General features: G+C 38.2%; 1 protein-coding gene across 1 annotated transcript in view; it reads right to left on the bottom strand.

The window, feature by feature from the left end:
- The window catches only part of FBN2 (fibrillin 2), a 275,441-nt gene that overhangs the window by 81,254 nt on the left and 170,739 nt on the right, over window positions 1-23,448 (bottom strand). The window contains 14 exon segments of the mRNA XM_030567977.1: window positions 2,674-2,796; window positions 3,989-4,007; window positions 4,009-4,085; window positions 4,088-4,111; window positions 7,819-7,944; window positions 9,795-9,917; window positions 11,594-11,716; window positions 13,048-13,173; window positions 16,370-16,495; window positions 16,642-16,764; window positions 17,701-17,826; window positions 18,377-18,502; window positions 20,092-20,220; window positions 22,723-22,848. Of these exon segments, the coding sequence (XP_030423837.1) occupies window positions 2,674-2,796; window positions 3,989-4,007; window positions 4,009-4,085; window positions 4,088-4,111; window positions 7,819-7,944; window positions 9,795-9,917; window positions 11,594-11,716; window positions 13,048-13,173; window positions 16,370-16,495; window positions 16,642-16,764; window positions 17,701-17,826; window positions 18,377-18,502; window positions 20,092-20,220; window positions 22,723-22,848 (1,497 nt within the window).

Genomic DNA, 23,448 nt, shown 5'->3' with positions numbered 1-23,448 from the left:
AACTGTGCATTCAAGAAGGATGATGCTTTCCTTTTCTTGGTGAGGTCCCATAACTTCTGTCATTTGTCTTCCAGTTACACTCCCCATCCTGTAAGGCCTTCTTCCTCAGTGTGTATATATGAGTTCAGCATATAAATTGGGTTAGGTTTCACCATGTCCTTTGGACTCATCTGCCTATGATGACTTGGGTCAATTTTCTGCTATATACAGGCAGATAGCTTCTGTGTAGCCACTGAGACTGGGAGCATTGCTCTCATATGTACTATGGGATCTTTTGGGAGAAAAAAGCCCTTCTGAAAGGTGAACAATGTCTTCTTCTGATGAGATTAGGATTGCACTGATTTTTGCTATCTGCGCTAGTTCCCACAGTTTATGAAAAATTTACAATATATGTTTTATTTAACATGGTAGTTTCAGCCACCAGTTCCCATTCAGATCCTATGATGTCCTCAAAGATCAAGCGCATGGGAAATGCTGTATCCAACTTTATTTGGAGAGGAAGATATTTTCCCTTAGTTTTGAAAACTCCTTCTTTTTGGTCTGTTTATGGGTATTATCTTGCAGGTTATAATATTATAGTACTTAGGTAGAGAAAGTTCTCCTGAGTGTTCATCTTTAGACTTCACGGTATGAATCATATAGTTCATCCTCCAGGAGAAGAGCTTCTGGAGAAGGAAAATGACGAAGGATGATAATGATTATTGTATATTATCAGCAAGTTTCTAATGAACTATTGCTTTTCCACTCCAAAGGGCTGTATTTGTTTTTAAAAGTGCTTCCTGAAGTAGCACATTAATCTAAAAACTTTATCCAGGGAAAAGGATTTCTCACTTACCCTTCTGTAATCCTATACAGGTGCAGTTGCATAGGAAATTGAGTTCTTACTTCTGACTTTTGGTTTGGGTACAAACTCCCTGGAGTGAGCAGTCCGGAGTTTTGAGGGAGGTCAGGGAGAGATTCATTCCCGCCTTTGAGAGCTAGAGCCCTTGTACCAGAAAAGTGAGGATCTGTGCAATTCCCTGTCTGCTGGTGCCTGAGACAGAGCTTCAAAGAAGTAGCAGACTGCAGTCAGAGTTGCTTCTTCTCTTCTCCGCACACAGAGACATGCTGCAGGCTGGGGGAACGGCAGCGAGTCTGACAGAAAATACTGTGAAAGAGTCTTTGTGCAGGAGAGAAGGCCCAGCAAACGCTTCCTCAGGGTGGAAATGAAAAAGATTTAAACTTCGACTTTTCTCCCATTTGCTCTTTAAAAAGTTACAAGTTAGCTATTCAGTAGGGGGTGCTGGCTTCTATTTTTTTTTTGGAGGGGACTCTGGAGTTATCCCTGAACAGGCTGTCTCAGTCCCCCTCCCATTTGAAATTTTTTCTGGATGAATTCTGGAGCTCTTGCTCAAGTTCCCCATGCCAGAACTGCGGTTCCAGAGGAGGGCTGAGCCCCAAAAAAACACAGATCCAACTCAAGGCCCCATGTTCTGGCAGACTGAGGGTCAGCTGGCAACAGGCATGGCAAGACTCACCCTCAGAAGCTTCTGAAAAGCTGCCTGACAGACCCCACTGGCTGAGGGAGGCCTGAGGGATCCTAGAAGAAATGTTCTGCACCAAAGGACCCAGAAGACTAGAGTCTCAGTGCTCCAGTGAGTACTCAGCTCATGAGCTGGAAAGGGGAACTAGACACTGAAATGAGATTTCAGTGGCTCAAAAAATGAATAAAAATTGAATCTGGGGTTTTCAAAATAACCTCAAGAAGTCAGGCACCCAAATCTGACTGAAATTCAAAAGGAGTTGGGTACCTAAGTTCCTTAGGTACCTTTGAAAATTGCAGCCTGAAACTGTAAAATAAATTGGTTGGGATAAGCTGAGATGCCAACTTGTTCTGCTGCTGGTGGCCTGAGGTGTAGAGTCGAGGTTGGTCCTGGTACCCTGAGCAATGACAGTGAGCCTCTTTGAATTCTACAGGGAAAAGCAGAACGAGGGAAGAGCTGAGCAGCAGAATCCATTCTGACGGAACTTCACATTTCTTTAACAACAGTTTTAATCAGGTTTTATTTATTTGACTTAGACCAATAGCAAACATCATAATAATTTTTAAATTACTACAGATACGAATGCTTTAAAAAAATAAAAACCAAGACATCCCCAGAAAGCAAAGTGAAGAGGCCTTTGGTGCATTTCCAATCTGAAAGGTTAAATGATTTGCCCAAGTTCACTCAATAAGTCTGTGACACCATTACTGGAAGTCAAGCAGTTTAGGTGCTAGTGTAAGTATTGTACACTTCCTCTGAAGTAGATTTTCATCAGCCCCATGAGAACTCTTGGATTTAAAACTCAATTACTAAAATCAGAAATATGGGTCCATCCAGAAAATGTAATCAATAATGCAAACAAACACACACACACACTCTGGTATATACAGAAAATATATTTTAAGAAAATGGACAATATTTATAGTATTTAAAACTGGTAAATCTATATTTAGGAGCATGGTTTGATATCTAACATGACAGTAACAGATTCATATTTTCTGGATCAAAATCTGCACTGATTGATTTTGAACAAGATGTAAAACAAGGCAAAATTTGGACCTCTATCTTTAGAAATAATCTAGTATCAGTACAAGAGGCCTCTGGATCCGCTGTCTATGGGTCATACTTACTTGAAATAGTTTTCACTTACCCACACAACCTACTCCAGTTGGGTTCAGCTGGAAATCTGGTGGGCAGTTACACTCATACCTCCCAGGCGTATTCACACAGAGACCATTAACACAGTTAATGGGATCAGCACACTCATCTATATCTAAAATGGGAAAGCTACATTTGTAATCTGTTGATTTAATGGAGGAACAATGTGGGGAATGATCTGAGGGTATGATTAATGACAGAGAGAAAGATAAACCTCTTATTTTTAGCTGAAGTTGAAGCAATTACAGCTCATGAAACACTCAGGAACAATTTTTACTGTTGCACATTTAATAGATACATTACTTTTGTCCAGTTCTTAATTTAACCAAAATACCATATAGCCCTACATAGTAGAGCCCTGCATGGGATTTTTTCTATCCTGTTTTTCCCACTTCCATGCTGTTTCTTGCATTTTTATCCCTCTCCCACCTGCCAAACCTTAGACCCCACGAGAGAGAGAGAGAGTTTCCCCAAGGCCACTAAACAAAAACAAACATGGTCAGTTAATATATAAATAGAATTCAGACACAATTTTTACAACTAAAAGAATAAAACAAATCTTGCTTAAACCATGTCAAAATACTTTAACGCCTTATAATAGACATCAAATCTCATTCTAACCCTCAAGTAAATTTAAGTATTGAAAGTTTTAAAGTGTTTTCCTGCAATTACTGCAGTCTGTTCCCCCACCCCCACCTAATCACATCTGCAACAAAATACATTTTACCCACTCCTGCTATTATGGACCTGCAGGATCCCAGGAAGTTGAGATAGCAGCTACAGCCAGCAAGCTCCCTCCATCCTGAGCCCTGTCATGTATCCCCCCTGCTCTATGGGTGGGGTAAGCGAGGGGGCAGGAGCAGGAGGGAGGGGGACATGCTGACAGCCCCCCACTTCCCCTCCTGCACAACAAGCAGGAGGCTCCCAGGTGCAGCTCCAAGGCAGAGGGCAGGAGCAGCACATGACAGTGGGGTGAGGGACAGCTGAACTGCCAGCAGTTGATAGCCTGCTGGGCAGCTGCCACACAGAAAATTTAGGGGAGCTGATAAGGGGGTGGGGCTGCTGGTCCATCCTGGTTCCAAGCCCCCACCAGCTGGCTGCAACAGGCTGCTCTTCCTGCAAATTGTGGATAAAGCAGGTGGCTGCTAAACAATATTATAAAGGAGCATTATGCAACTTTAAATGAACATGTTCTCTAATTGATCAGCAATGTAACAACGTTAACCGGGACGACTTTAAGTGAGAAGTTACTGGACATTAAACTACCTCTATTAAGACTGGCCACCTTCTGTAAGAATTGGATATACCTGTACAGTTTCCTCCAGTTTCTATCCAGTTCATAGCCATCATCGCAGATACAGTGAAACATGCCTGGTAAGTTATTGCAGGTACCAAAAACACAATGTTCTGGAAGGTGCATTCATCAATATCTGAAGAAATAGAGGAAGAGCAATTAGTTACAGCTAATCATAGTAGTGCCCACTATCTTAAGAACAACTAAAAACACTCAAAGAACACAAAAAAACACTAACAGAATTTCTGGAAAATCAGATGCACTACTTGTATACTTTAAAAGTTAACATAGGAATTTTTGAGGAATAGCTTTAAAGACACCACATCATTTATTCCTGTCATATTTGTTATAATAATTTTCAGATATAAAGTGAACTTCAAGTATTTCTATTTGCCAAGAAAAGTTGTGCTATCATGAATGAATCTCCTGGATTCCAAATGGAAAAGAAAGATTTTAAAATCAAAATACTATTAAAGGACTTTTTAGAAATATACAAGAAAAAAAAAAGAAAAGCACATAGTTAATAATGCAAATTATAGGTCTGATCATTGCCATGCTCCTAGTTTCCAGCATGTAGGTAAGCATGTGTATAAGGCTCCCCTTGAAAGAATGCAAAGTACACCAAAAACAGAGCAGTAGGCTGGCCACTCCCTAGTTCCTGCATTGACATACCCACAGTGTTCCCATCTTTCCAGAGACACTACAGATATGTCTACACAGCAACTAGACACCCACAGCGGTCCTGTGCCAACTGACTCAGGCTCATGGGGCTCAAGCTGCGGGGCTGTTTCATTACTATGTAGACTTCTGGGCTTGGCCTGGAGCATGAGCTCTGGGACCCTCCCAACTCATAAGCTTGAGTTGGCTGGCACAGGCCAGCCGCAAGTGTCTAGCTGCCATGTAGACATACCCTCCAAGATTAAACTGGAGAAATGGACATAGCCTCCACCTACTTTCATAAACACTGGAAAAATGGAGAAGGCAAATTAAAGCAAATCCAGGCTGTTTTAATATGTCTGCACATGTGCATCAGGGTAAATAAAAATTGAAATACAAAAAATTAAAAATGAATTTAATTTAAATTAAATGCAGGTTTATATTTTAAAATATACCTATTTAAAATTAAAGTTGAAATTGACAACCTATTTTAAGGCCTAACCTTAATATAATATATTAAAATAATTTAAACTGAATACAAAAATAATATTCAGTAGCACATGTTTGCTGCTGTGTTCTAAAGAAAGTTAAATGACTAAAGTGGTAGAAGTCACTAGCTAAGCACATGGAATCAGAATTTGTTGAAGTGCTAAACAAGCTTTGGATAGAAGTAGCCTCTTCTGCAGGTGCAGAGAGAATATTTTCTTCATTTCAATTTATTCAACTAGTTCATTCAAAGGTAATAAACCAACTGGAAGTTGAAAAAGCAGGAAAACTTGTTTTCCTTCTCCAATCTATTAATAAAAATGAGATGAATAAGGGTAAGTTAAGCTACATAGCTGCATAAATAATGTGTATAGTGTCCTCAAGGGATTTGTACTGGGATCAGTGCTGTTCAACATATTCATAAATGATCTGGGTATAGGGGTAAACAGTGAATTTGCAGATGATAACTATCTTGAGTAATTCTGTAAGTCCAAAGCAGACTGCAAGGTTACAAAGGGACCTCACAAAGCTGGGTGACTGGCAACAAAATGGCATGATGAAATTCAATTGTTGATAATGCAAAGTAAGGCACATTGGAAAGCAAAATCTCAACTATCCATACAGAATAATGGGGTCTAAATTAACTGCTACCACTCAAGAAAGAGATCTTAGAGTCATTGTGGATAGTTCTCTGAAAACATCTGCTCAATGCATAGCAGCAATTGAAAAAGCTAGCAGAATGTTAGGAACCATTAGGAAAAGCACCGATAATAAGACAGAAAATATAATGCCACTATATGAAGAAATGATACGACCAAATCTTGAATACCATGTGCATTTCTGGCTGCCCCATCTCAAAAAAGATATATTAGAAGTGGAAAAGGTACAGAGAAGGGCAAGAAAAATTATTAAGGGTATGGAACATCTTCCATATGGGGAGAGATTAAAAAGTCAGGGACTTTTCATCATAGAAAAGAGAAGACTAAAGGGGATATGATAGACGTCTATAAAATCATGAATGGTGTGGAGAAGTGAATAAGAAATGTTATTTACCCCCTTCACAAAACAAAAGAACCAGGTGTCACACAATGAAAATAATAGGCAGAAGGTTTAAAAACAAACAAAAGGAAGTACTTCTTCAAACAACACATAGTCAACCTGTAGAACTCATGCCAGGGAATGTTGTGGAGGTCAAAAGTATAACTAGGTTAAAAAAAGAATTAGATACATCCTGGAAGACAGGTCCATCAGTGGCTATTGGCCAAGATGGTCACGGATGGAATCCCATGCTCTAGGTGTCCCTAAGACTCTGACTGCCAGGATGCTGGGACTGGACAACAGGGATGGATCACTTGATAATTGCCCTCTTGTGTTCATTCTCTTTGAAGCATCTGGCATCAGCCACTGTCGTAAGATAGGATACTGAGCAAGATGGACCATTGCTCTGCCATTCTTATGTTAAGTTCAGTGTAGATGTACCAAACATGGACAGGATTATCCTCAAGTGCAAGGAACATTTCTGCTCACCCATAGAAAGGTCCTTCCTTTGCACTCACCAGATCAGCAAAACTTCCTATATCATAGTTTGGTTTCCATGGATGCTCCATGTTACTGTTAAAAAAAAACACAACTGTGTCCCAATATCTTACGCAAAATTCTCAAATTTCTCTTTCAAGGACTCCACTACATAGCATCATTAAAAATAAATATTTCCCATGGCTCTCCAGAGAGTTATGATTTTCTTGTTTACAAAAGATATCCATGGCTTCTGATATTTTAGGATTTTTGTTTAAGTATCAGGATGAAGGCAAAGCAGCTGCAAAAACTGCATTGAAAAATCTCCTAAACAAGCTTATTGACAAGACTGTGGTAACACAATGGATCAGACCAGTAGACTCTCACAGCCAAATTTTCAGGAGTTTCTAAGTTTTACAGCAGTGAGAAAGTTGATTTATGCACATATATATGGGGGTCTGCATATGCAAAACTGTGTGTACAATTTTAGAGAATGCTTTTAAAAATCTAGCCTTAGATGTCTTTTCAAAAGGTTTACACTTTCCAAGCTGTCATGAGGTTTCTAACAACATTTTTGTGTTTTAAAACAAGATTTAAAAAGTTCTGGAGCATTCAGTACACAGAAATCAGTCTAGAACAGAGTCCTCATATACTTCTGTTATGAATCACTGTCAGCTAAAAGTTATGTCTCAGACAACAGAGTACATATGACAGAGAGAAAGTGGGGAGAAGAAAAATTCCAAAAAGAGAAATTTTAGGATTGTTGTAACTTAAACACAGTAGTGAACAGAACAGTTCAAATTTCCTGTGTACATTTACTAATTAGAGCAATGATCAGCATAGTTTTTATTTCCTGTATAAATGTATTAAAAAGAACAGTGGTCATCAGAGTTTTTCCACAAACCATTCACTAAGACAAAAACAAGAGAAATGATTAAGGAAAACAAACTTGTTGAGCCAAACCTCTACCTCAGGTTTCTTGGCCCAAAACCAGGAAAACTTCATATGAGATGAAAGCTACCTTCACCATAATTCATACAGCAAAATAATCCTTGCTGGAGAAGCATATGAAGCATGTTATGTGTATTCTGCTTCTAGGTTAAGGTTCTTCCAGCACTTCTTGTGGTTTCCTTCACAGCAGCCAATCCAAACTCAGAAAACAAGGTTGAAGTACTGGTAACTTACCTTGGCAAGATTTGCTGTCTGAAGCTGGAGTGAATCCCATTTCACACTCACATCGATATGCACCAGGGACATTCAGGCACTGTCCATTCTCACACAAATTAACATTTTCTGCACACTCATCAATATCTGCGGGAGAAGAAGTAAGCAGCCATTAAATTTCTGTGATGTATTTTATCAAAGTATGATTCTGTTTCTTCCCATTTATCATTCAAATAAATTCTGTTCAACATTTGTTGATATAAAGCAAAGCAGGTACACCATTCAAAGACAGAATATAAAAGAATGTAGAAAAACAAAAGGCAACAACTATTTCCAATATCTTTTCCCCTACTGGGTCTCCATGTACTGACATTTTCATTAATAGATTTTACCATACAGTATCTAATTTTGAACCAATGTAAGTTTTCCAGACCCATTAGTGGCAATTCTGACAAACAATAAGGTGGATATTTAATTTCTGAAGTCATAAATGTGCATTGTAAAATACAGTGATGAAATATTTCTTAATAAGATTCTTCTAGAGGCAAATTTTCAAAATGAAATCTCTATTTATGCAAATATAAATTGCCTTTTTCACACAATTTTTAACCCTATCAACTGTGTGAGCAAATGATACATACACAAACACTATCTGCATATACAAACTGAACACCAGTGGGGTCTGTGGGCTTAAACTATCATTTCTGTGCATATATCATAGTACGCTAATTTTTGTAGGTGTTCTTTTACATTTGGCCTTTAAAATTTTACTGTTTTCCTAGTATCATTTAGATTTATAAACATTTCATCTTTTTGGCAATGTTGTTCAAGAGTGCAGTCGTAACCACCATGAAAAATGAATCAGATCACCCAGACACTAAATCTGACTTATTAGTTCTATTCATTAATGCTTGGCTCTCAAAATTATGAAAACAAAATGTTAAAATACTAGTCTTTAAAACATATGAGAATGACATGGAGAACATTGATTTAAAACCACATATTTATCAACTACAACTACATCTACTACAATTAAAATAATATTTTAATGGTTCTGACCATAATAAACAGAAAGAAGACAGTGTCTATTTAGGATGGAAGTAAATTTGGGTCTATATTTAGGTTAGTTGAAAAGTATAATATGCAGTAACATTACTTTCTAGCCATTATAGCATATTCTAGATGTAGTCACAAAACAGTAATTGAACACAAATCATAGGACTGGAAGGGATTTCAAGAGGTTATATAGTCCAGTCTCCTACACTCATAGCAGGACAAAATGCATTAGTACTTGAAAGAAAACAGATGTTACTGCAGGTCTATATTGTGGATGGAAAGGGTGACAAAACTGTAATCAAGCAAATACACAATCTCACCAGTGTTTATATATAAAATCAGGATAATCATCAATATTTCAGATTATTCAGTTACCATATGAGAAAAAGTTCATTCTTAAAACAGAAATTCAAAGCCAACTATTAGCAAATGCAAAGGAACAAGCATGATATATTTTTCAATTCTAACCAGACTTAACTTTTCATATGATGATTATCAAATCTTCCCCAAACTGGCATACTGAAGGGAAAACAGATGCTGCCCTCTGCAGTCCCTGCTACAGGGATCCTGCCAACAGGGACAGGATGTGTAATGGGGAGCTGGCGCTGTGTGTGCTCCTGGCTATACAGTTTACTGGTTACTGCAGGTTGATGGGAATGGGTCAGGGGGGAGGAGGAGGGTAGGGTACACAAGAACACTAGCCAATCAGCCACTTCCATATTTGGTACACAAGCTAAAGTGAGAGCCAGGAGTCTCTGCTAGCAAGTTTCTTGAATGATCTGGAGGGATCTTGACTTGCATCTTGTATGGAAGAGGCTCTTACAATTTTCTCCCCATCTTTCAGAGTTAGTCCTAATTTTGCAAAACTTCTAAAAAAAAAAAATGGGAAAAAAATCAGTATCCAAAGTACCCTTACTGGAAGCTTCTTAGATTTTTCTTACCAGAACAAGTGAATCCACTTCCAGTGAATCCCTCAGCACAGGCACAACGGTATGACCCAGGAGTGTTCACACATTGAGCATTCACACTACACTTATGGGTTCCATTAGAACATTCATCAAGATCTGCACAGCAGAAGAAAACCAAGACATGAGAAAGAGTAAACTGTACCTTTACAGCAGGTAATATTCTGTACTCGCAATTAACCTGTGAGCTGATACACACCAAAAAACACAAAGTTGATTATTATAGCCAGGAGGACACCTGTACCAATGCTAAATACGAGCAGGAGATACTTGGTTAATAAACAGTTGATTTAATTTTAAATTTTCCTCTTACAATGAAGTTTATATGCATGAATGAAGTGGTTCCGAGCACAAATTACTGCAGTTCAAATGACACATACCCTAAATAACTTGAATTTTAGTACTTTGTTAGAGAAATTGGAATCAAAACAGTGCTTAAAACCCGGAGAATGCTGCAAAACCTCTACTAAACTAACAGTACACCATACTACAGGTACTGACTCCTACTAACTATTTACACTAACGAAGTCCTAGCCAGCAGCTGTGATGCAGCTAATAAACCATAAGGAGAGAACTACACAAGGAGCACTCACTTAGGCTAGTGGCAGTAAGGAGGAACTAAGGTGAGTCAGGGCGGTATTGCCCTTATATAGGGAGGAGCCTTGAAGAGGAGCAGGATGCATGTGCCACCTTGGTGGGAACTGCTGCAGGAAAAAAAGTCTCTGGTTTGTGGTGTGGAGCACACAACTGCAACAACTCAAAGAAGAACAATTCTTTCTACTTAGAGATGCAATGAAACCTCGAATAATAAATTGCCAAAAAAAGCTTGCAGGAGCGGGGCTTTCCCTTCTTCTCAGCAATGGCTTAATCACAGTGAGCTTTAGGGGCAGTTTTACAAGGTATTTAGCCACCATAAGACACTGATAGTCACCTGAGTGAGATTTACAAAAGCACCCATGTGGGTGAAAATCAATGGAAGTTAGGCGCCTGAATCACTAAGGCACATCTATAAATCAGACTTAGTGCCTGTCTGCATCCATCAATGCCTAAACCTTTGTAAATCTAGCATATAGTACTGTCCTCATAATACTAAGTCTTATCTTTTAATAAATAATAAAATAAAATAATAATATCTAGTTCTTATATAGCAATTTTCATCCATAAATCTTAAAGTGCTTTGCAAAAGAGGTCAGTACCGTTACCCTCATTTTAAGGATGGGGAAGCTGATGCACAGAGAGGTAAAGTGACTTGTCCAAGGTCACCTAGCAGCCAGTGGCAGAGACAGAAAAAGAACAATAAGAGATGTCTTAAGTTTCCTTTCACTTATAGAAACTGATCTATGAGTAACTGGTACAGAATAAATGAACTTAACATTTTCCACAGCTTGACATTTACCCGTTAGCTTTGGAAAAAATATTTAATTCATTCTCCATTCTATAATTGATTGAATTTAGCTTAAAAGTGCTGGAAATGCATCAAAAGATGTCTGCACTAAAGTTTCAATTTCTTTCCAATATTATAAGCCAACATAAGTATTCTGACTTGAATCATTTCATATTAAGTTGTTCAAAGTACACTGCTAGACAGACGAGAGTTTGAGATGGAAATAAACTTTTTTCTTCACAGAACAAAAAATAAATAAATGAAATACAAGAACCCTATTTCTCTATCTGCCCATAGATCTTTATATGTAAAGGAATACAATGATTTTTTTTCAAATAGTCAATTTAAAAACTTTTCAGCCAAACAAATGCATCACTAATTACACACTCACCAATACATTTAATGCCATTTCCCATCCAGCCCTCTCTGCAGCTGCATTTGAAGCTTCCTGGGACATTAACACATGAGGCATGCATGTCACAGTTGTGGGCACCAATCTCACACTCGTCCACATCTAACAAGGCAAAACAAATTGATCAATAAAAGTTCAATTCCAAGGCTTCATAAATATTGGAAAGTTGACTTGTGATGTTTTCCAACATACTGCATATGTCTGTTGCATAGTTTCAAAATAAAAATACTGCATAATGATTTAAGCAGGTTTATATTTGTAGCTTGTGTTACTGGGAAGTATGTAGTCTATTATATTTCCAGGTTTTTCTTGATCTGCAAATATATATTAAAACTGGGTTTGTTATTTCCTACAATATCAGGTTTCTATTTGATATTCATGTAAACTTACACAAATGTTATTTATTTTTATTTGTTTAAAAATGTGTCCATCAGCCCTCTGAGCATACATGCAAATCTTATTCAAAAAAAGGATTTGACAATTACACAAAAAATCCCTAAAGGCCAAGTTATAGGGAAAAAAATCTTTAGTTACTGGAAGTGGGTGATGGCTGTGGAATATATAGAACAATATTTATTACACTCTGCTAGGAAACAAAAAGACAAAATATGTAAAATGGTCCCTATTAATAGCACTTTTGAGGATCTAGGACCATATAGTCCTGTTGTTAGGCTCAAATAATTGATAAATAGGAGAAAAACAAATATTTACAAACAGAAATCTTTCAAATATAGCAAATATGTACATTCAAGAAGATCTGTTTCTCAGTTTTATATATCCCATGATGTCAGTCTTGCATACTACAATGAAACCAAACTGCAAAAAACAGTAAGTAAAAGAACAAACTGAAATTTCTCTTTGATACAATCCTCCTCTTTTGTGATTAGAACTTTGCTGCCATTTAATAACTTGCCAAAAAGTGCAGTTTTGGAAATATCCAGTTTCCTGCTATGCAACTATGGACAGCCCCAGTCAGCAGAAAGGATGATGTTTAGCTGCAGAAAAATGGAGGGTAAGATAGGTGCGTGTCATGGAAGCCTCCAGCATGCCAATGCAGAGAGTAGGATGAGAGTCATTTGGCTGAAACAGCCTCCATCTAGCAGCCTAGCACAGTAGCTGCCCTATGGCCAGGAGAAGGATTTTCTTCCACTACTGGATTTGTAGAATATGAGCCTGTTTGACTTTAGTACTGTGCAGTTGCTAGGGTGATTCATCAAAGGACTGCCTGTGTTTCAGTTTCTGTTCTTTACCTTCTTTTCTTCCCTCTCCTCTCTTTCCTTTTATCGTATTCTTGTTATTTAGATTTACTTGATATACATTTTTTTCTCAATGTGAAATCCATGTAGGAGCTGCCCACTGTGACAAAGACTAAAACTTTGCAGATGAAATACAACAACTATAATGCATAAAAAAATGTTGGAAATAGTCTATACCTGTGCATCCAGTGGTTCCCTTCTTGACTGAATATCCTAGCTGACAGTGGCAAATGAAAGATCCCTTGGTGTTCTCACACTCTCCAAACATACAGATGTTGGAATTCAAGTCACATTCATTTACATCTGCAGGTGCATATAGTTTAATTACTTGAATATTACAGCCAATTAATAGCATAATCTATTTTTGGGAAATATTTTCACTCTTCAGGTGAATTTAATGAAAGTCAAAAGTAATCAATAATTCTGTTAGTAAGATAGTCAAGGTGTACTTGAGACTTGACAGGCAATATTAGTCTTCAACATCTACATTTCAACCATTCCTCACTTCATTTCCGCAATTATCTAAAGAGGTAGGGATGATACTCTTGCACAATTACACTAGCTTTTTCAAAATGGATAAAAGAGTTGAGTATTTAACTATGAAGTTGATTATTTGTTAAAAGAATAATGTAACATCAATTTAAAAACACTCAGACATGAACATCATATTATAGCAGCGCTACTTTCTTCCAGAGAACAATTTATTTTAAAAATGTAACCCTATTTCAAGTCTTGAATTATCTGCAAACTGACTTCAATTTTCACAGGTTTTTTCATCATTTAAAATTTTGATGAATGACATATGAGAAAATGTATTTTAGGCCTCAGAGTGTCACTAGTAAAAAAAATAAAACTAAAATAATAACTGAAACATAAGTAAAATCTAAATGAAAGCACTTACCCCTGATTAAAATGTGGAATATAATTACGAGGTACAACAAATCCTCTATATTTAGGACAAGCATTAAAATCACGTAAATGGAAAACAGCCAAATGAGAAAATTCATGAAGATGACATGATTCATATTACTAAACAATATAATGATTCTAGGGGAGATGGAACTTTCCAAATATATTGCCCAATATTTTTATACCTCCTTTTAAATGAAATGGTAACACTAGGGTATGCCAATGAAGGGAATTACTATGGTGAGAATAAAAAGGCATTGCTAGTGTTTTCTCTGTTTTGGTTTTGAAAGAAATAAAACACCAGTACGTATAAATTATAATAGGCACAATTTTAAATAGGGGTGGCAGGAGTGGAGTTGAAAGTGAACTGGCCCGTAAGATTTCCAGGGATTTTCAGATGTATCCCTGTAGTTCTGATCTCTTGGGACTTCAATGCAGGTAAGGACTCTTCTGCATTTTCCAGGTTCTCAGTGGAGGAGTCCCACTCAGAGAGGATTGAAGATGGGGCCCTAACATGTCTAGGGAACTCCCATGGGTTGGGAGCAGTTGTGGCAAAGGTTTCCTATCTGGTCTTCAGAAAGGTTTCCACACTGATTTAATACCTGGTTAAGTTTCTGTTCCTTTCTTTAGGGATCTGTTTATTGTTTTCCCAAGCAAAGGGAGACAAGTATACAAAAAGTAGCACTAGCAACCATCTGGTTAGGAGTTCAGACTGGAGGGTCCTCTGGAAGTTGCTGCGAGGGCCCTTTCCAAGCCAGAGGGGCTCCATGGGGCCTGCCTGCAGTCTCCAGCTCTGTTTGTCAGAGATTATCTTCTCTCCTGACACTTCCCATGCTCTCCTTCATGGCTGAGTTCTCCGTTATATTCCAGATGAGAGTGTGGGACAATCCTGAGGTGTGGATCAGCTGCATCATCTGATTTTCAGCACCTGTCTGGGGTAGGGTCAGTTGCTCCCTGTCTCTCTCTTTTGGCGCTATTGTCACTGACCCCTTTTGCAGACACCTCAATATCATATCTCTTCATCACCAGGTTGTATGGTACAGCCTGAAGTTCCAAGAGAGAGATAAGTTTGCTTTTAAGGGCCACCCACTCCTCCCAGTCAGAATGAGAGTGTTGTATATATGATAAAATCTTTCTATTAAGAATATCCACTAGACTACAGGAATAAATTTAGTGTACACCTAGGCTTTGTGTTTAGAGCTCTCTACTACATTGTGAATCATAACTGTAGAATCTCAATTACATTACAAGACTGTAGCTTGAGCCCAAAGTTTAACTAACTTTGAAACCTATTACATCCTCCAAATTGCAGATCTAGTTGCAACCTTGTAGATTTGTGCACTCTGCTCTGACACTCATTTTACATCCATGTTTTAACTTCATTGGAGTAACCCCAGATTTATACTGGTGTAAGATCAGAATCACAACTAATTACCTCAGTCACTCCACATGCTATTAAGTAAATAGAAAATGTTACAAATATTTCTACAGATCAAACTACTCGTACTTTATTGCAGACGGTAACAGGCCACAATAAGAAACAGGAACAGCTTCACAAGTTTCTTGAAGTGAATGATGCTGTTAACGAAGTATGAAACTCAGATTCATAGTCCACTGCTATACAACATTCTAACCTGAGGTTTTCTGTTCCAAGAGGAGAACAGTGGACAGAAAAGTTATTTTCATAAGCACTAACATAGCTAACAACATGTGAGAGGGAATCAATCCTGTCTTTTGACTGGGTTGGGAAAACATTGACCAGCTCAGTGGACGTGGACTGCAGTAAAGAAGCCAAAAGGATTTGAACATCTCAACAAGATAAAGGCATGAAGAAGAAAAATAACAGTTTATTGGTTCTGAAGTTAAGGGGAGAGGAGTCATTGCTGTTCAAGGACACCTTCCCTTTGTACTACTTTTCATCTATTTTCCTCTGTCGGAAGGCTAGCATATTTATAAAACGACTCTGCACACCAAAACACACCATCATGATCTTCCTTATTGTTACAATTCAATCAAACTGAAGAAATAAATCCACTCATGATTGTTTAGTTTCAGTAGTTCAGTTCATGGAATACATAGGCAACCTTAACTCCAGTATTACCTAAATTTTAAGTGCTTAACTTTGTACCTTTAAATCTTCACACGTGTGTATTCCCCTCTCTCCACCAACCCAGTTTAAAAAAAAACACTGGAGAAAAACTGTAATTATCCCAAACCAAGCATTACAAACCCAGGAAGTTCAGAGTTAAGGTTACATTTTTAGGACATTCAACTCTGTTACATTATGGAAATGAAGAGTGAAGGCACCCAAATAGCTTTACCTCTGCCCTGTAGTGATACCGTGCAGTAATATTTAAATTATGAGTAAGACATTTTAGTGTTAATGGACCCAAATTAGATTAATTTCACTTTAAAGACTTCAAAAAATATTTTCTCTTCAGGGGAAAGCAGTTAAGGTTGTTTCTTAAGAAAAACTATACATTTTTGTGTTCAGCAATTTTTTCTTACACAATTTGATTCTGCTTGTTGTGATTCATTAGGTAATACACACAATAACATAACTACTAAAATATAACTTGTAGGCACTTACCAACACAGGTTTTCATGTCCATAGAAGCCATGAAGCCATCATAACAAAGACAGCGATATTCTCCTGGAATATTAGTACACTGCCCACCATCGCAGATATCTGGGTTGTTTTCACATTCATCAATATCTGGAATGAAAGCAGATCACATTACAGCACATAGAGATATGGATCTGCTAAAATAATATGTTTTGTTTTGCTACAGGATATGATGTAAGAATTTTTTTAAATGAAGTCTCAGGAAGATACTACAATGTTGTTTCATCCCCTCTTACCCGCACATGTTCTCACATCTGGCATGAGAGCATAGCCATCACTGCAACTACATTCATAGCTGCCCTCCGAGTTAGTGCAGTGGGTGTCACAGCCTCCATTCATGATCATGCATTCATCAATATCTGGGAAAATAATATTTGGACTACATTATTTGACACTTCTGTTTTCATAAGGAGAAGTCATCTTTGCTTGCCATTTTATTTCGCAAGGGAATTAGTTTCAACGAGGTCATTTTGAATTTCTATTCTCACTTTATATCACTGATTTACACTTTGTTTAGCCCTCCCTCCTTCATTACTCATTTTTATCTATGGAAGCAAGTGACCGTTTTTAGGCATTCTTTTTGCTGATATTTGCTGATTTTCTCTAAGATCCAAAGAGAGTAAAGATGAGAATCTGAAAGGAAATTAAATCGAAGAAGACACTGTAGAAAGAAAATTCTAGAGACTCTAAGACATCTAGGTGACAGCACTGAACCATAGCACAATTTTGTATCAAAACCCTTCCGTTAGGTAACCTAACGGTATGTGCATTCTACCAATTATTGTAACTCAGTAGTGCTATAAACAAAGGTTAAACTACAGGATCGCAGTTATAAAAACACAGGAAGAATCTCCCATCAAAGTATTTACAAAGATAGTGCTGCATTTAAAAAAACTATATGTACCACATGTGATGGGGGAGAGGATAAAGGGGCAAATCAGTAACAAAAGCAGTAACATGGGACCCCTGGCTCTTTTTGATCAGGGAATAAAATTGACCACCACCATCTGGACTTTAGCTAAATCTCTTAAGATTTGACTGGCTTAGTATAATGAGAATGATTTTTCCTCAAACTGTTTTGCAGAGGTTTTACAGCATGGCAACACACCCTTCTTTCCTCTACATTTAAACTGAAACAATCTGCTCTTTTCATAACTCCTGGGGTAGAGAGGGTCCCAACGGTTGCTGCTTTGGATAGTGACAAAAGCTGGCTCTGACTGGTTTTAACAGGAAATTAAATTAAATGTAAAGAGAGATGACATGAAAGTATGAAGATGGAAGCATTCAATACTTGCCAATGCAGCCTTGTCTGTCTGGAGTGGCCTGGTATCCGGAGTTACAGGAACATTGATATGTTCCAATCATATTCACACACTTGCCATTTCTGCAGAGATTATCACTCAGTGAACATTCATTTATATCTGAAAAAGAAGAATTGCTCACATCAGTTACTTGACATTCAAAAGGCCAGTTCTGCAATGGCTGCTGGAACGCCAAAGCCACTAAGGAAACATGGACAGAGACTATACTTTAAATTATCCCTGGAAGTGACTATGTAACAAAACAACACTGCAACTGAACAAGTGATATTTCATAGAAGAGTTGAAACAAAGCAAAAATGTACTCCAAATACATGGAGAGAGGAGAGCTGCATTTCATAAAGGAACCGATTTTTATCTTTTATGAATTTTAATTGAAAGTTGACAAGATTCTTTTATAATTTCTGAGAGTCCACTCCTGTGAAGTGCTGAACATTTCCTGCAAGGTGCTCTAAGCCCTCAATTCCCATTGAAGCCAATGGATGCTGAGTGCATTGAGGACTTTTCAGTTTCAGGCCCTGAGGTTTCAATTTGAAGCAATACAGAAACAAGGAAGAACAGGAATGTTTAGATATTCCTGGCGCCACATCCTTGTCAGTCACAAGCAGCTTTTATACCACAGATACATGCCATCCTCAGGTAACAAACTCACCCACACAATCCTCACGTGATGGCGATAGCTCATGTCCCAAAGGACAGTTACACTGAAAGCTGCCTTCTGTGTTCACACAAGTGCCACCTCTGCAAAGGAGAGGGTTACGTTCACATTCATCTATGTCTGAAAGGAAACATGACAGGCATTTAAGGAACAATTAGTGAGGGGGAAAAGAAGGGAAAAGCAATTGTCAGCATCGGGGTAATTCAGAATCTGAGGCTCACAGAGAGATTAAAAAGAAGTAATGACTGCTCTTCTCCACCTCTTGTAACAGGTAAGCAATGAAATTGTACAGTAATGGCTCCATGACATTCTCATAACCAAACTACAGAAATATGGTCTAGATGAAATTAGCATAAGGTGGGTGCACAGCTGATTGTACTCAAAGGGTAGCTATCAATGGTTTGCTCTCAAACAGAGAGGCTGTATCTAGTGAGGTATCATAGGAGACAATCCTGAGTCTGCTACTATTCAATATTTTCATTAATGACTTCGATAATGGAGGGAAGAGTGTGCTTATAAATCTGAAGATGACACCAAGCTGGGAGGGGTTGCAAGCACATTGGAGGACAGGATTAGAATTTAAACAACCTTGACAAATTAGAGAATTAGTTTGAAATCAACAAGATGAAATTCAATAAAGACAAGGGCAAAGTACTTCACTTAGGAAATAAAAATCAAAGGCACAATCACAAAATGGGCAATAACTGCTGAAAAGAATCTAGAGATTATAGTCTCTAAAGTGCCACAAGTACTCCTGTTCTTTTTGCGGATACAGACTAACACAGCTGCTAGTCTGAAACCTAGAGAATATAGTGGATCACAAATTGAATAAGAGTAGGCAATGTGAAGCAGTTACGAAAAAGGCTAACATAATTCTCAGGAAAATTAAAAGCAGTGTTGTACGTAAGACATGGGAGATAATTGTTCCTCTCTAGTAGGCACTGGTGAGGCCTCAGCTCGGTGTGTCCAACTGTAGGCACCACACTTTAGGAAAGATATGGAGAATCGGACAGAGTCAAGAGAATAGTAATAAAACTAATAATATGCTTACAAAACATGACCTGAGAAAAAGGTTAAAATACTGGGCATGTTTAGTCTTGAGAAAAGACAACTGAGGAGGACCTGATAGCAGTCTTCAAATATGTTAAAGGCTGTTATAAAGAGGATGGTGATCAATTGTTCCCTTTGTCCACTGAAGGTAAGACAAGAAATAACGGGCTTAATCTGCTGCAAGGGAGATTCAGGTTAGATATTAGGAAAAACTTTCTAACTATATGGATAGTTAAGCACTGAAATAGAATTTTAAGGGAGATTGTGGAACCCCATCATTGGAGGTTTTTAAGAACAGGTTTTTAAATGAACACCTGCCAGGGATGGTCTAATTATACTTGGTCCTCCCCTCAGTGTGGGGTACTGGCTAGATGACCTCATGAAGGCACTTATATTTCTACGATTCCCTAATATGTGCATGTGCAAAAACGTGTGCAGGGAATTGTAAACCTAATTCATGTAGACAATTACCACAACTGCATGCACAATACAGGTATTTATATCATTAACTGCACATATGTGTACAGTCAGACCTGATTTATACATGCAGTCACAATAACTATGGATGATAATTAGGTGTGCATTAGTGCACACAGTTTAAAATATCAGGCTCCAAAACAGTAAATGGAAGGACTGCAATACATTCTGACAATACTTACCCATGCAATTCTTCATCATCATAAATCCACTCTCATAGCCCTCAAAGCATTCACATTCAAAGCTGCCTGGAGTGTTGACACAGGTACCACTTCCACAGAGGTCAGGAGAGATACGACACTCATCAATGTCTATTTTACATTAATGAAGAGACAAAAAAAAATCAAACATAGTTTAAAGTGAATCCTACTTTACATGCAAATAGAGAAGTGACTCATTCCAGTGAAATCTGAAGTCTATACATGGGCATTCAAACATTTCATTTAATATTTTAAAAGAATGAGTCAGTGATCAATTGAGTCATAAAAGATTCGGAACAAGGTGACTTCAGAAATCTAAGTTAGATTTGAAACCTTGTGACAAGTGGGTTTCCATCAGGTATCATTTTAGGATCATATTTTTGATGGGATGATATATATGCAATAGGCATAAAGAATTCCAAAGTTATAGAAAAGCTCTATCACCACCCCTTTTGGAATTGTTGTTATTATGGAGATATCAATTGACTCCATAGCTAGAGAGGCACTGAGATTTACAGTAATATGGGGATTACTTTCATATATTATGTAAGCAAAAATCAAGAGTATCTAAACTCACAACACTTACTCCTAAATAGAAAGTTAATTTTCTGGAAAGCTAGAAGTATATTAGTTCACTTCTTTAGAAGTTAGGAAGTTAAAACGATTCCTTTCGCATTTAGACTTGCAGTTTAATTTCTCTTTTGGATTGATGTACTTTATTAGTTATGTCTAAATATGCAACTTGGTCTGGCGAACCACAGCCCATTTGTCGAAAACCAAAGTGGAAGGGATAATGTATTGGAAGGGCTCCATATAAGGAGCTAGTGAGGCAAGGTGGGCAGCTGAGGAGTTGGTCTGAAGAGGGTGTGCAACAGAGTAAGGGATGTAAGGTACCAGGATGTGCAGGACCGGGGAGCATGGCTGAGCAATGTGCTCCTCACTGACTCCTCAGCCCACTGGCCAGACTGCTTGCCATTCTCATCAGCCTACTGCCTCACCTGACTGTCCAGTCTTTCTACCCAAACTGGCTCCCTGGTTTGTGCTTTCCATTATATCCTCAATCCTTGGTCCCATTAATTATTTTTAAATATAGAAGTCTCTTTTTTAATTATTTTTAAAAACAGTAATAATGTGTAAAACAATGCAAAATTATAAAAAGTGTACAAGTGGAATAGTAATCAGAAGACAGGGTTATAGATAGATGAGAACATTGAATTGATTAATAGAGGAACCCCAGAGAGGTGCAGAGCATTGGGGAGCAGAGAACTGGTGTAGTTCTCCATGAGATCCAAGAAAGACAGGGTGAGGAAGACAGGAATAGAGCACATGGGGCAAAAGGGGGGTTGTGGGTGGTCAGGAGACAGTAGAAAGGAGGCATCGCGATAGGTGGTGCAGAGATATAGGACTGCACAAACTCAAGTGTTTATAGAGGAGCTGCGGGAGGCAAACACATGGAGTTGGGGAGGCAGGGATGAGGAGGGACATGGAGAGACAGAGAGAAGAGAGAATCTTTGAACATTTCACACATTTTTTACACTTCCATCATGGATAAAATCCGCTCCCTTTTTCCTCCATTTCATTCCCTCTCGCTCCCCTCTGTGCAACCAAACAGTAATTCATGTACCACATACAGATGTGCAGAGGTCTGCAGGACAGCAACACGCTGCAGGAGGCCTCATGTCACAGCACAGTTGGCCTCCTACAAATTTTACCCACTAACTCCATTTTGTTAGTAATTTAAAAACACATTAAAAGAGCATTAAGTCTAGAGCTGATCAGCAGAAAATTTTCATCTGAACAAAATTTCAATGAAAAAGTGGGGAAAAAAACTATTGTGACAAGATATGTTCTCTGACCTCCATTAACTTAAAAATAAGGTTGCTCAAGTGCATTTTCTACCAATACAATAACTAGAAAACCACAGAAAATATCAGGTAGGGAACATTAACATCCAGACCAACCTCAGATGCCTTACCCCACACACACATCAAACAACCCAAACACAGATATCCCTGAGCTCCAGAATAAAACCACTTTCATTTCCAACATGCAATCACGCACAATGCATACATCCAGTTCCTCAATCACACAAGCTTACTAGCTTAACTCTGACCTCAGAGTTTAAGTACCAATAACACATATTACATGTCTGTCAGTATTATGCCTGACGTCACACGTGAGCATGATTGTAAGGAACTGGATATAGGCATTCTGAGCTGCATTTTGCAAATAAAGTGAGTTTGTGGTGGAAGTAAGGAGTCTCCGAGTCCACCTGCTATTACGATGCCTAAGTAGTAAGGGATGTTAATGTTGCCTTAACTGGTGAGTTTCTTGAATTTTAGTGATTTCATTTCTAGGAGTTTGACTCAAGCAACTTTAACAGTAATTTAACAAAGTTTTGGTGTATGAGAATATATTAGAAGACACAATTATTAGAGTATCCCTTGTTGAAAGAGAAGCTCAAGAGCTTCACACTAACAGCCAAATTTTGCATTGCTTACTAGGGGAAAACTCCCAAGAACTACAAAGTCTGGATAGTGAGTTTTTCAGATCGCCAGACTGAGCAAAATGGGTGCAGCTTCCTTTAAACACTGGGGAAAACGTAGGACTTACCTGTACAGTTTCTTTCCTCCATATCTAAAGCAAATCCACTGTTACATCTACACTTGAAACTTCCAATTGTGTTCCTGCATTTGCCATTCATGCACATACCAGGGAACACTTTACATTCATTAATATCTGAAAAAAATAAAACAGAACATTTAAATGATTAACAAGGAAACTGTGTCAAGAGTCGTAATTTTGCATTCCTGAGCAACATTTCATTATCCGAACAAACTGTTCTATTCTGAGTTACCCTGCAAAATAGACCTGGCAGTACAAAAGACATTGTCGCTTCATTCCTGCTGCTGAAAGTCATTCTGTTCTAGAAACTGAACTTCAGCTACCACTGTAAGGTTGTGAATTCAAATCAAAGCATGAAAGAGAATGAGGAAACCCCGTGGAATCAATTGTGCCTATAAGACACAGCCTGAGAAAGAGGTAGTGAGGAGACATACCAGCCCAGGTGTAACTTGGTGAGAGAGAGAGTTTGTGGCTCCCTGAAACTCTTTCAAAGATTTCCTAGAGCACATAGGGACTTTTCAGCAGTTTTGCAGACTAGTGCAGTGGAGTGGCAGGGGTACAATTCCACACTTTCACTCCTCTTTGGGGCAAAACAGTCCCTTACAATGTATGGAGAGAGCAGTCCCCACATACTCCCTAATACGGGGACTGTAATTGTAATAGGCCTTGCACAGAGTTTATAAAAGGGTCTCTTTGTACACACAAGAGTCACTC

Source organism: Gopherus evgoodei, chromosome 6 (assembly GCF_007399415.2).
Source record: "Gopherus evgoodei ecotype Sinaloan lineage chromosome 6, rGopEvg1_v1.p, whole genome shotgun sequence".
NCBI lineage: Eukaryota > Metazoa > Chordata > Testudines > Testudinidae > Gopherus > Gopherus evgoodei.
The sequence above is the reverse complement of the archived record's forward strand: the minus strand, read 5'-3'. Positions and strand labels throughout refer to the sequence as shown.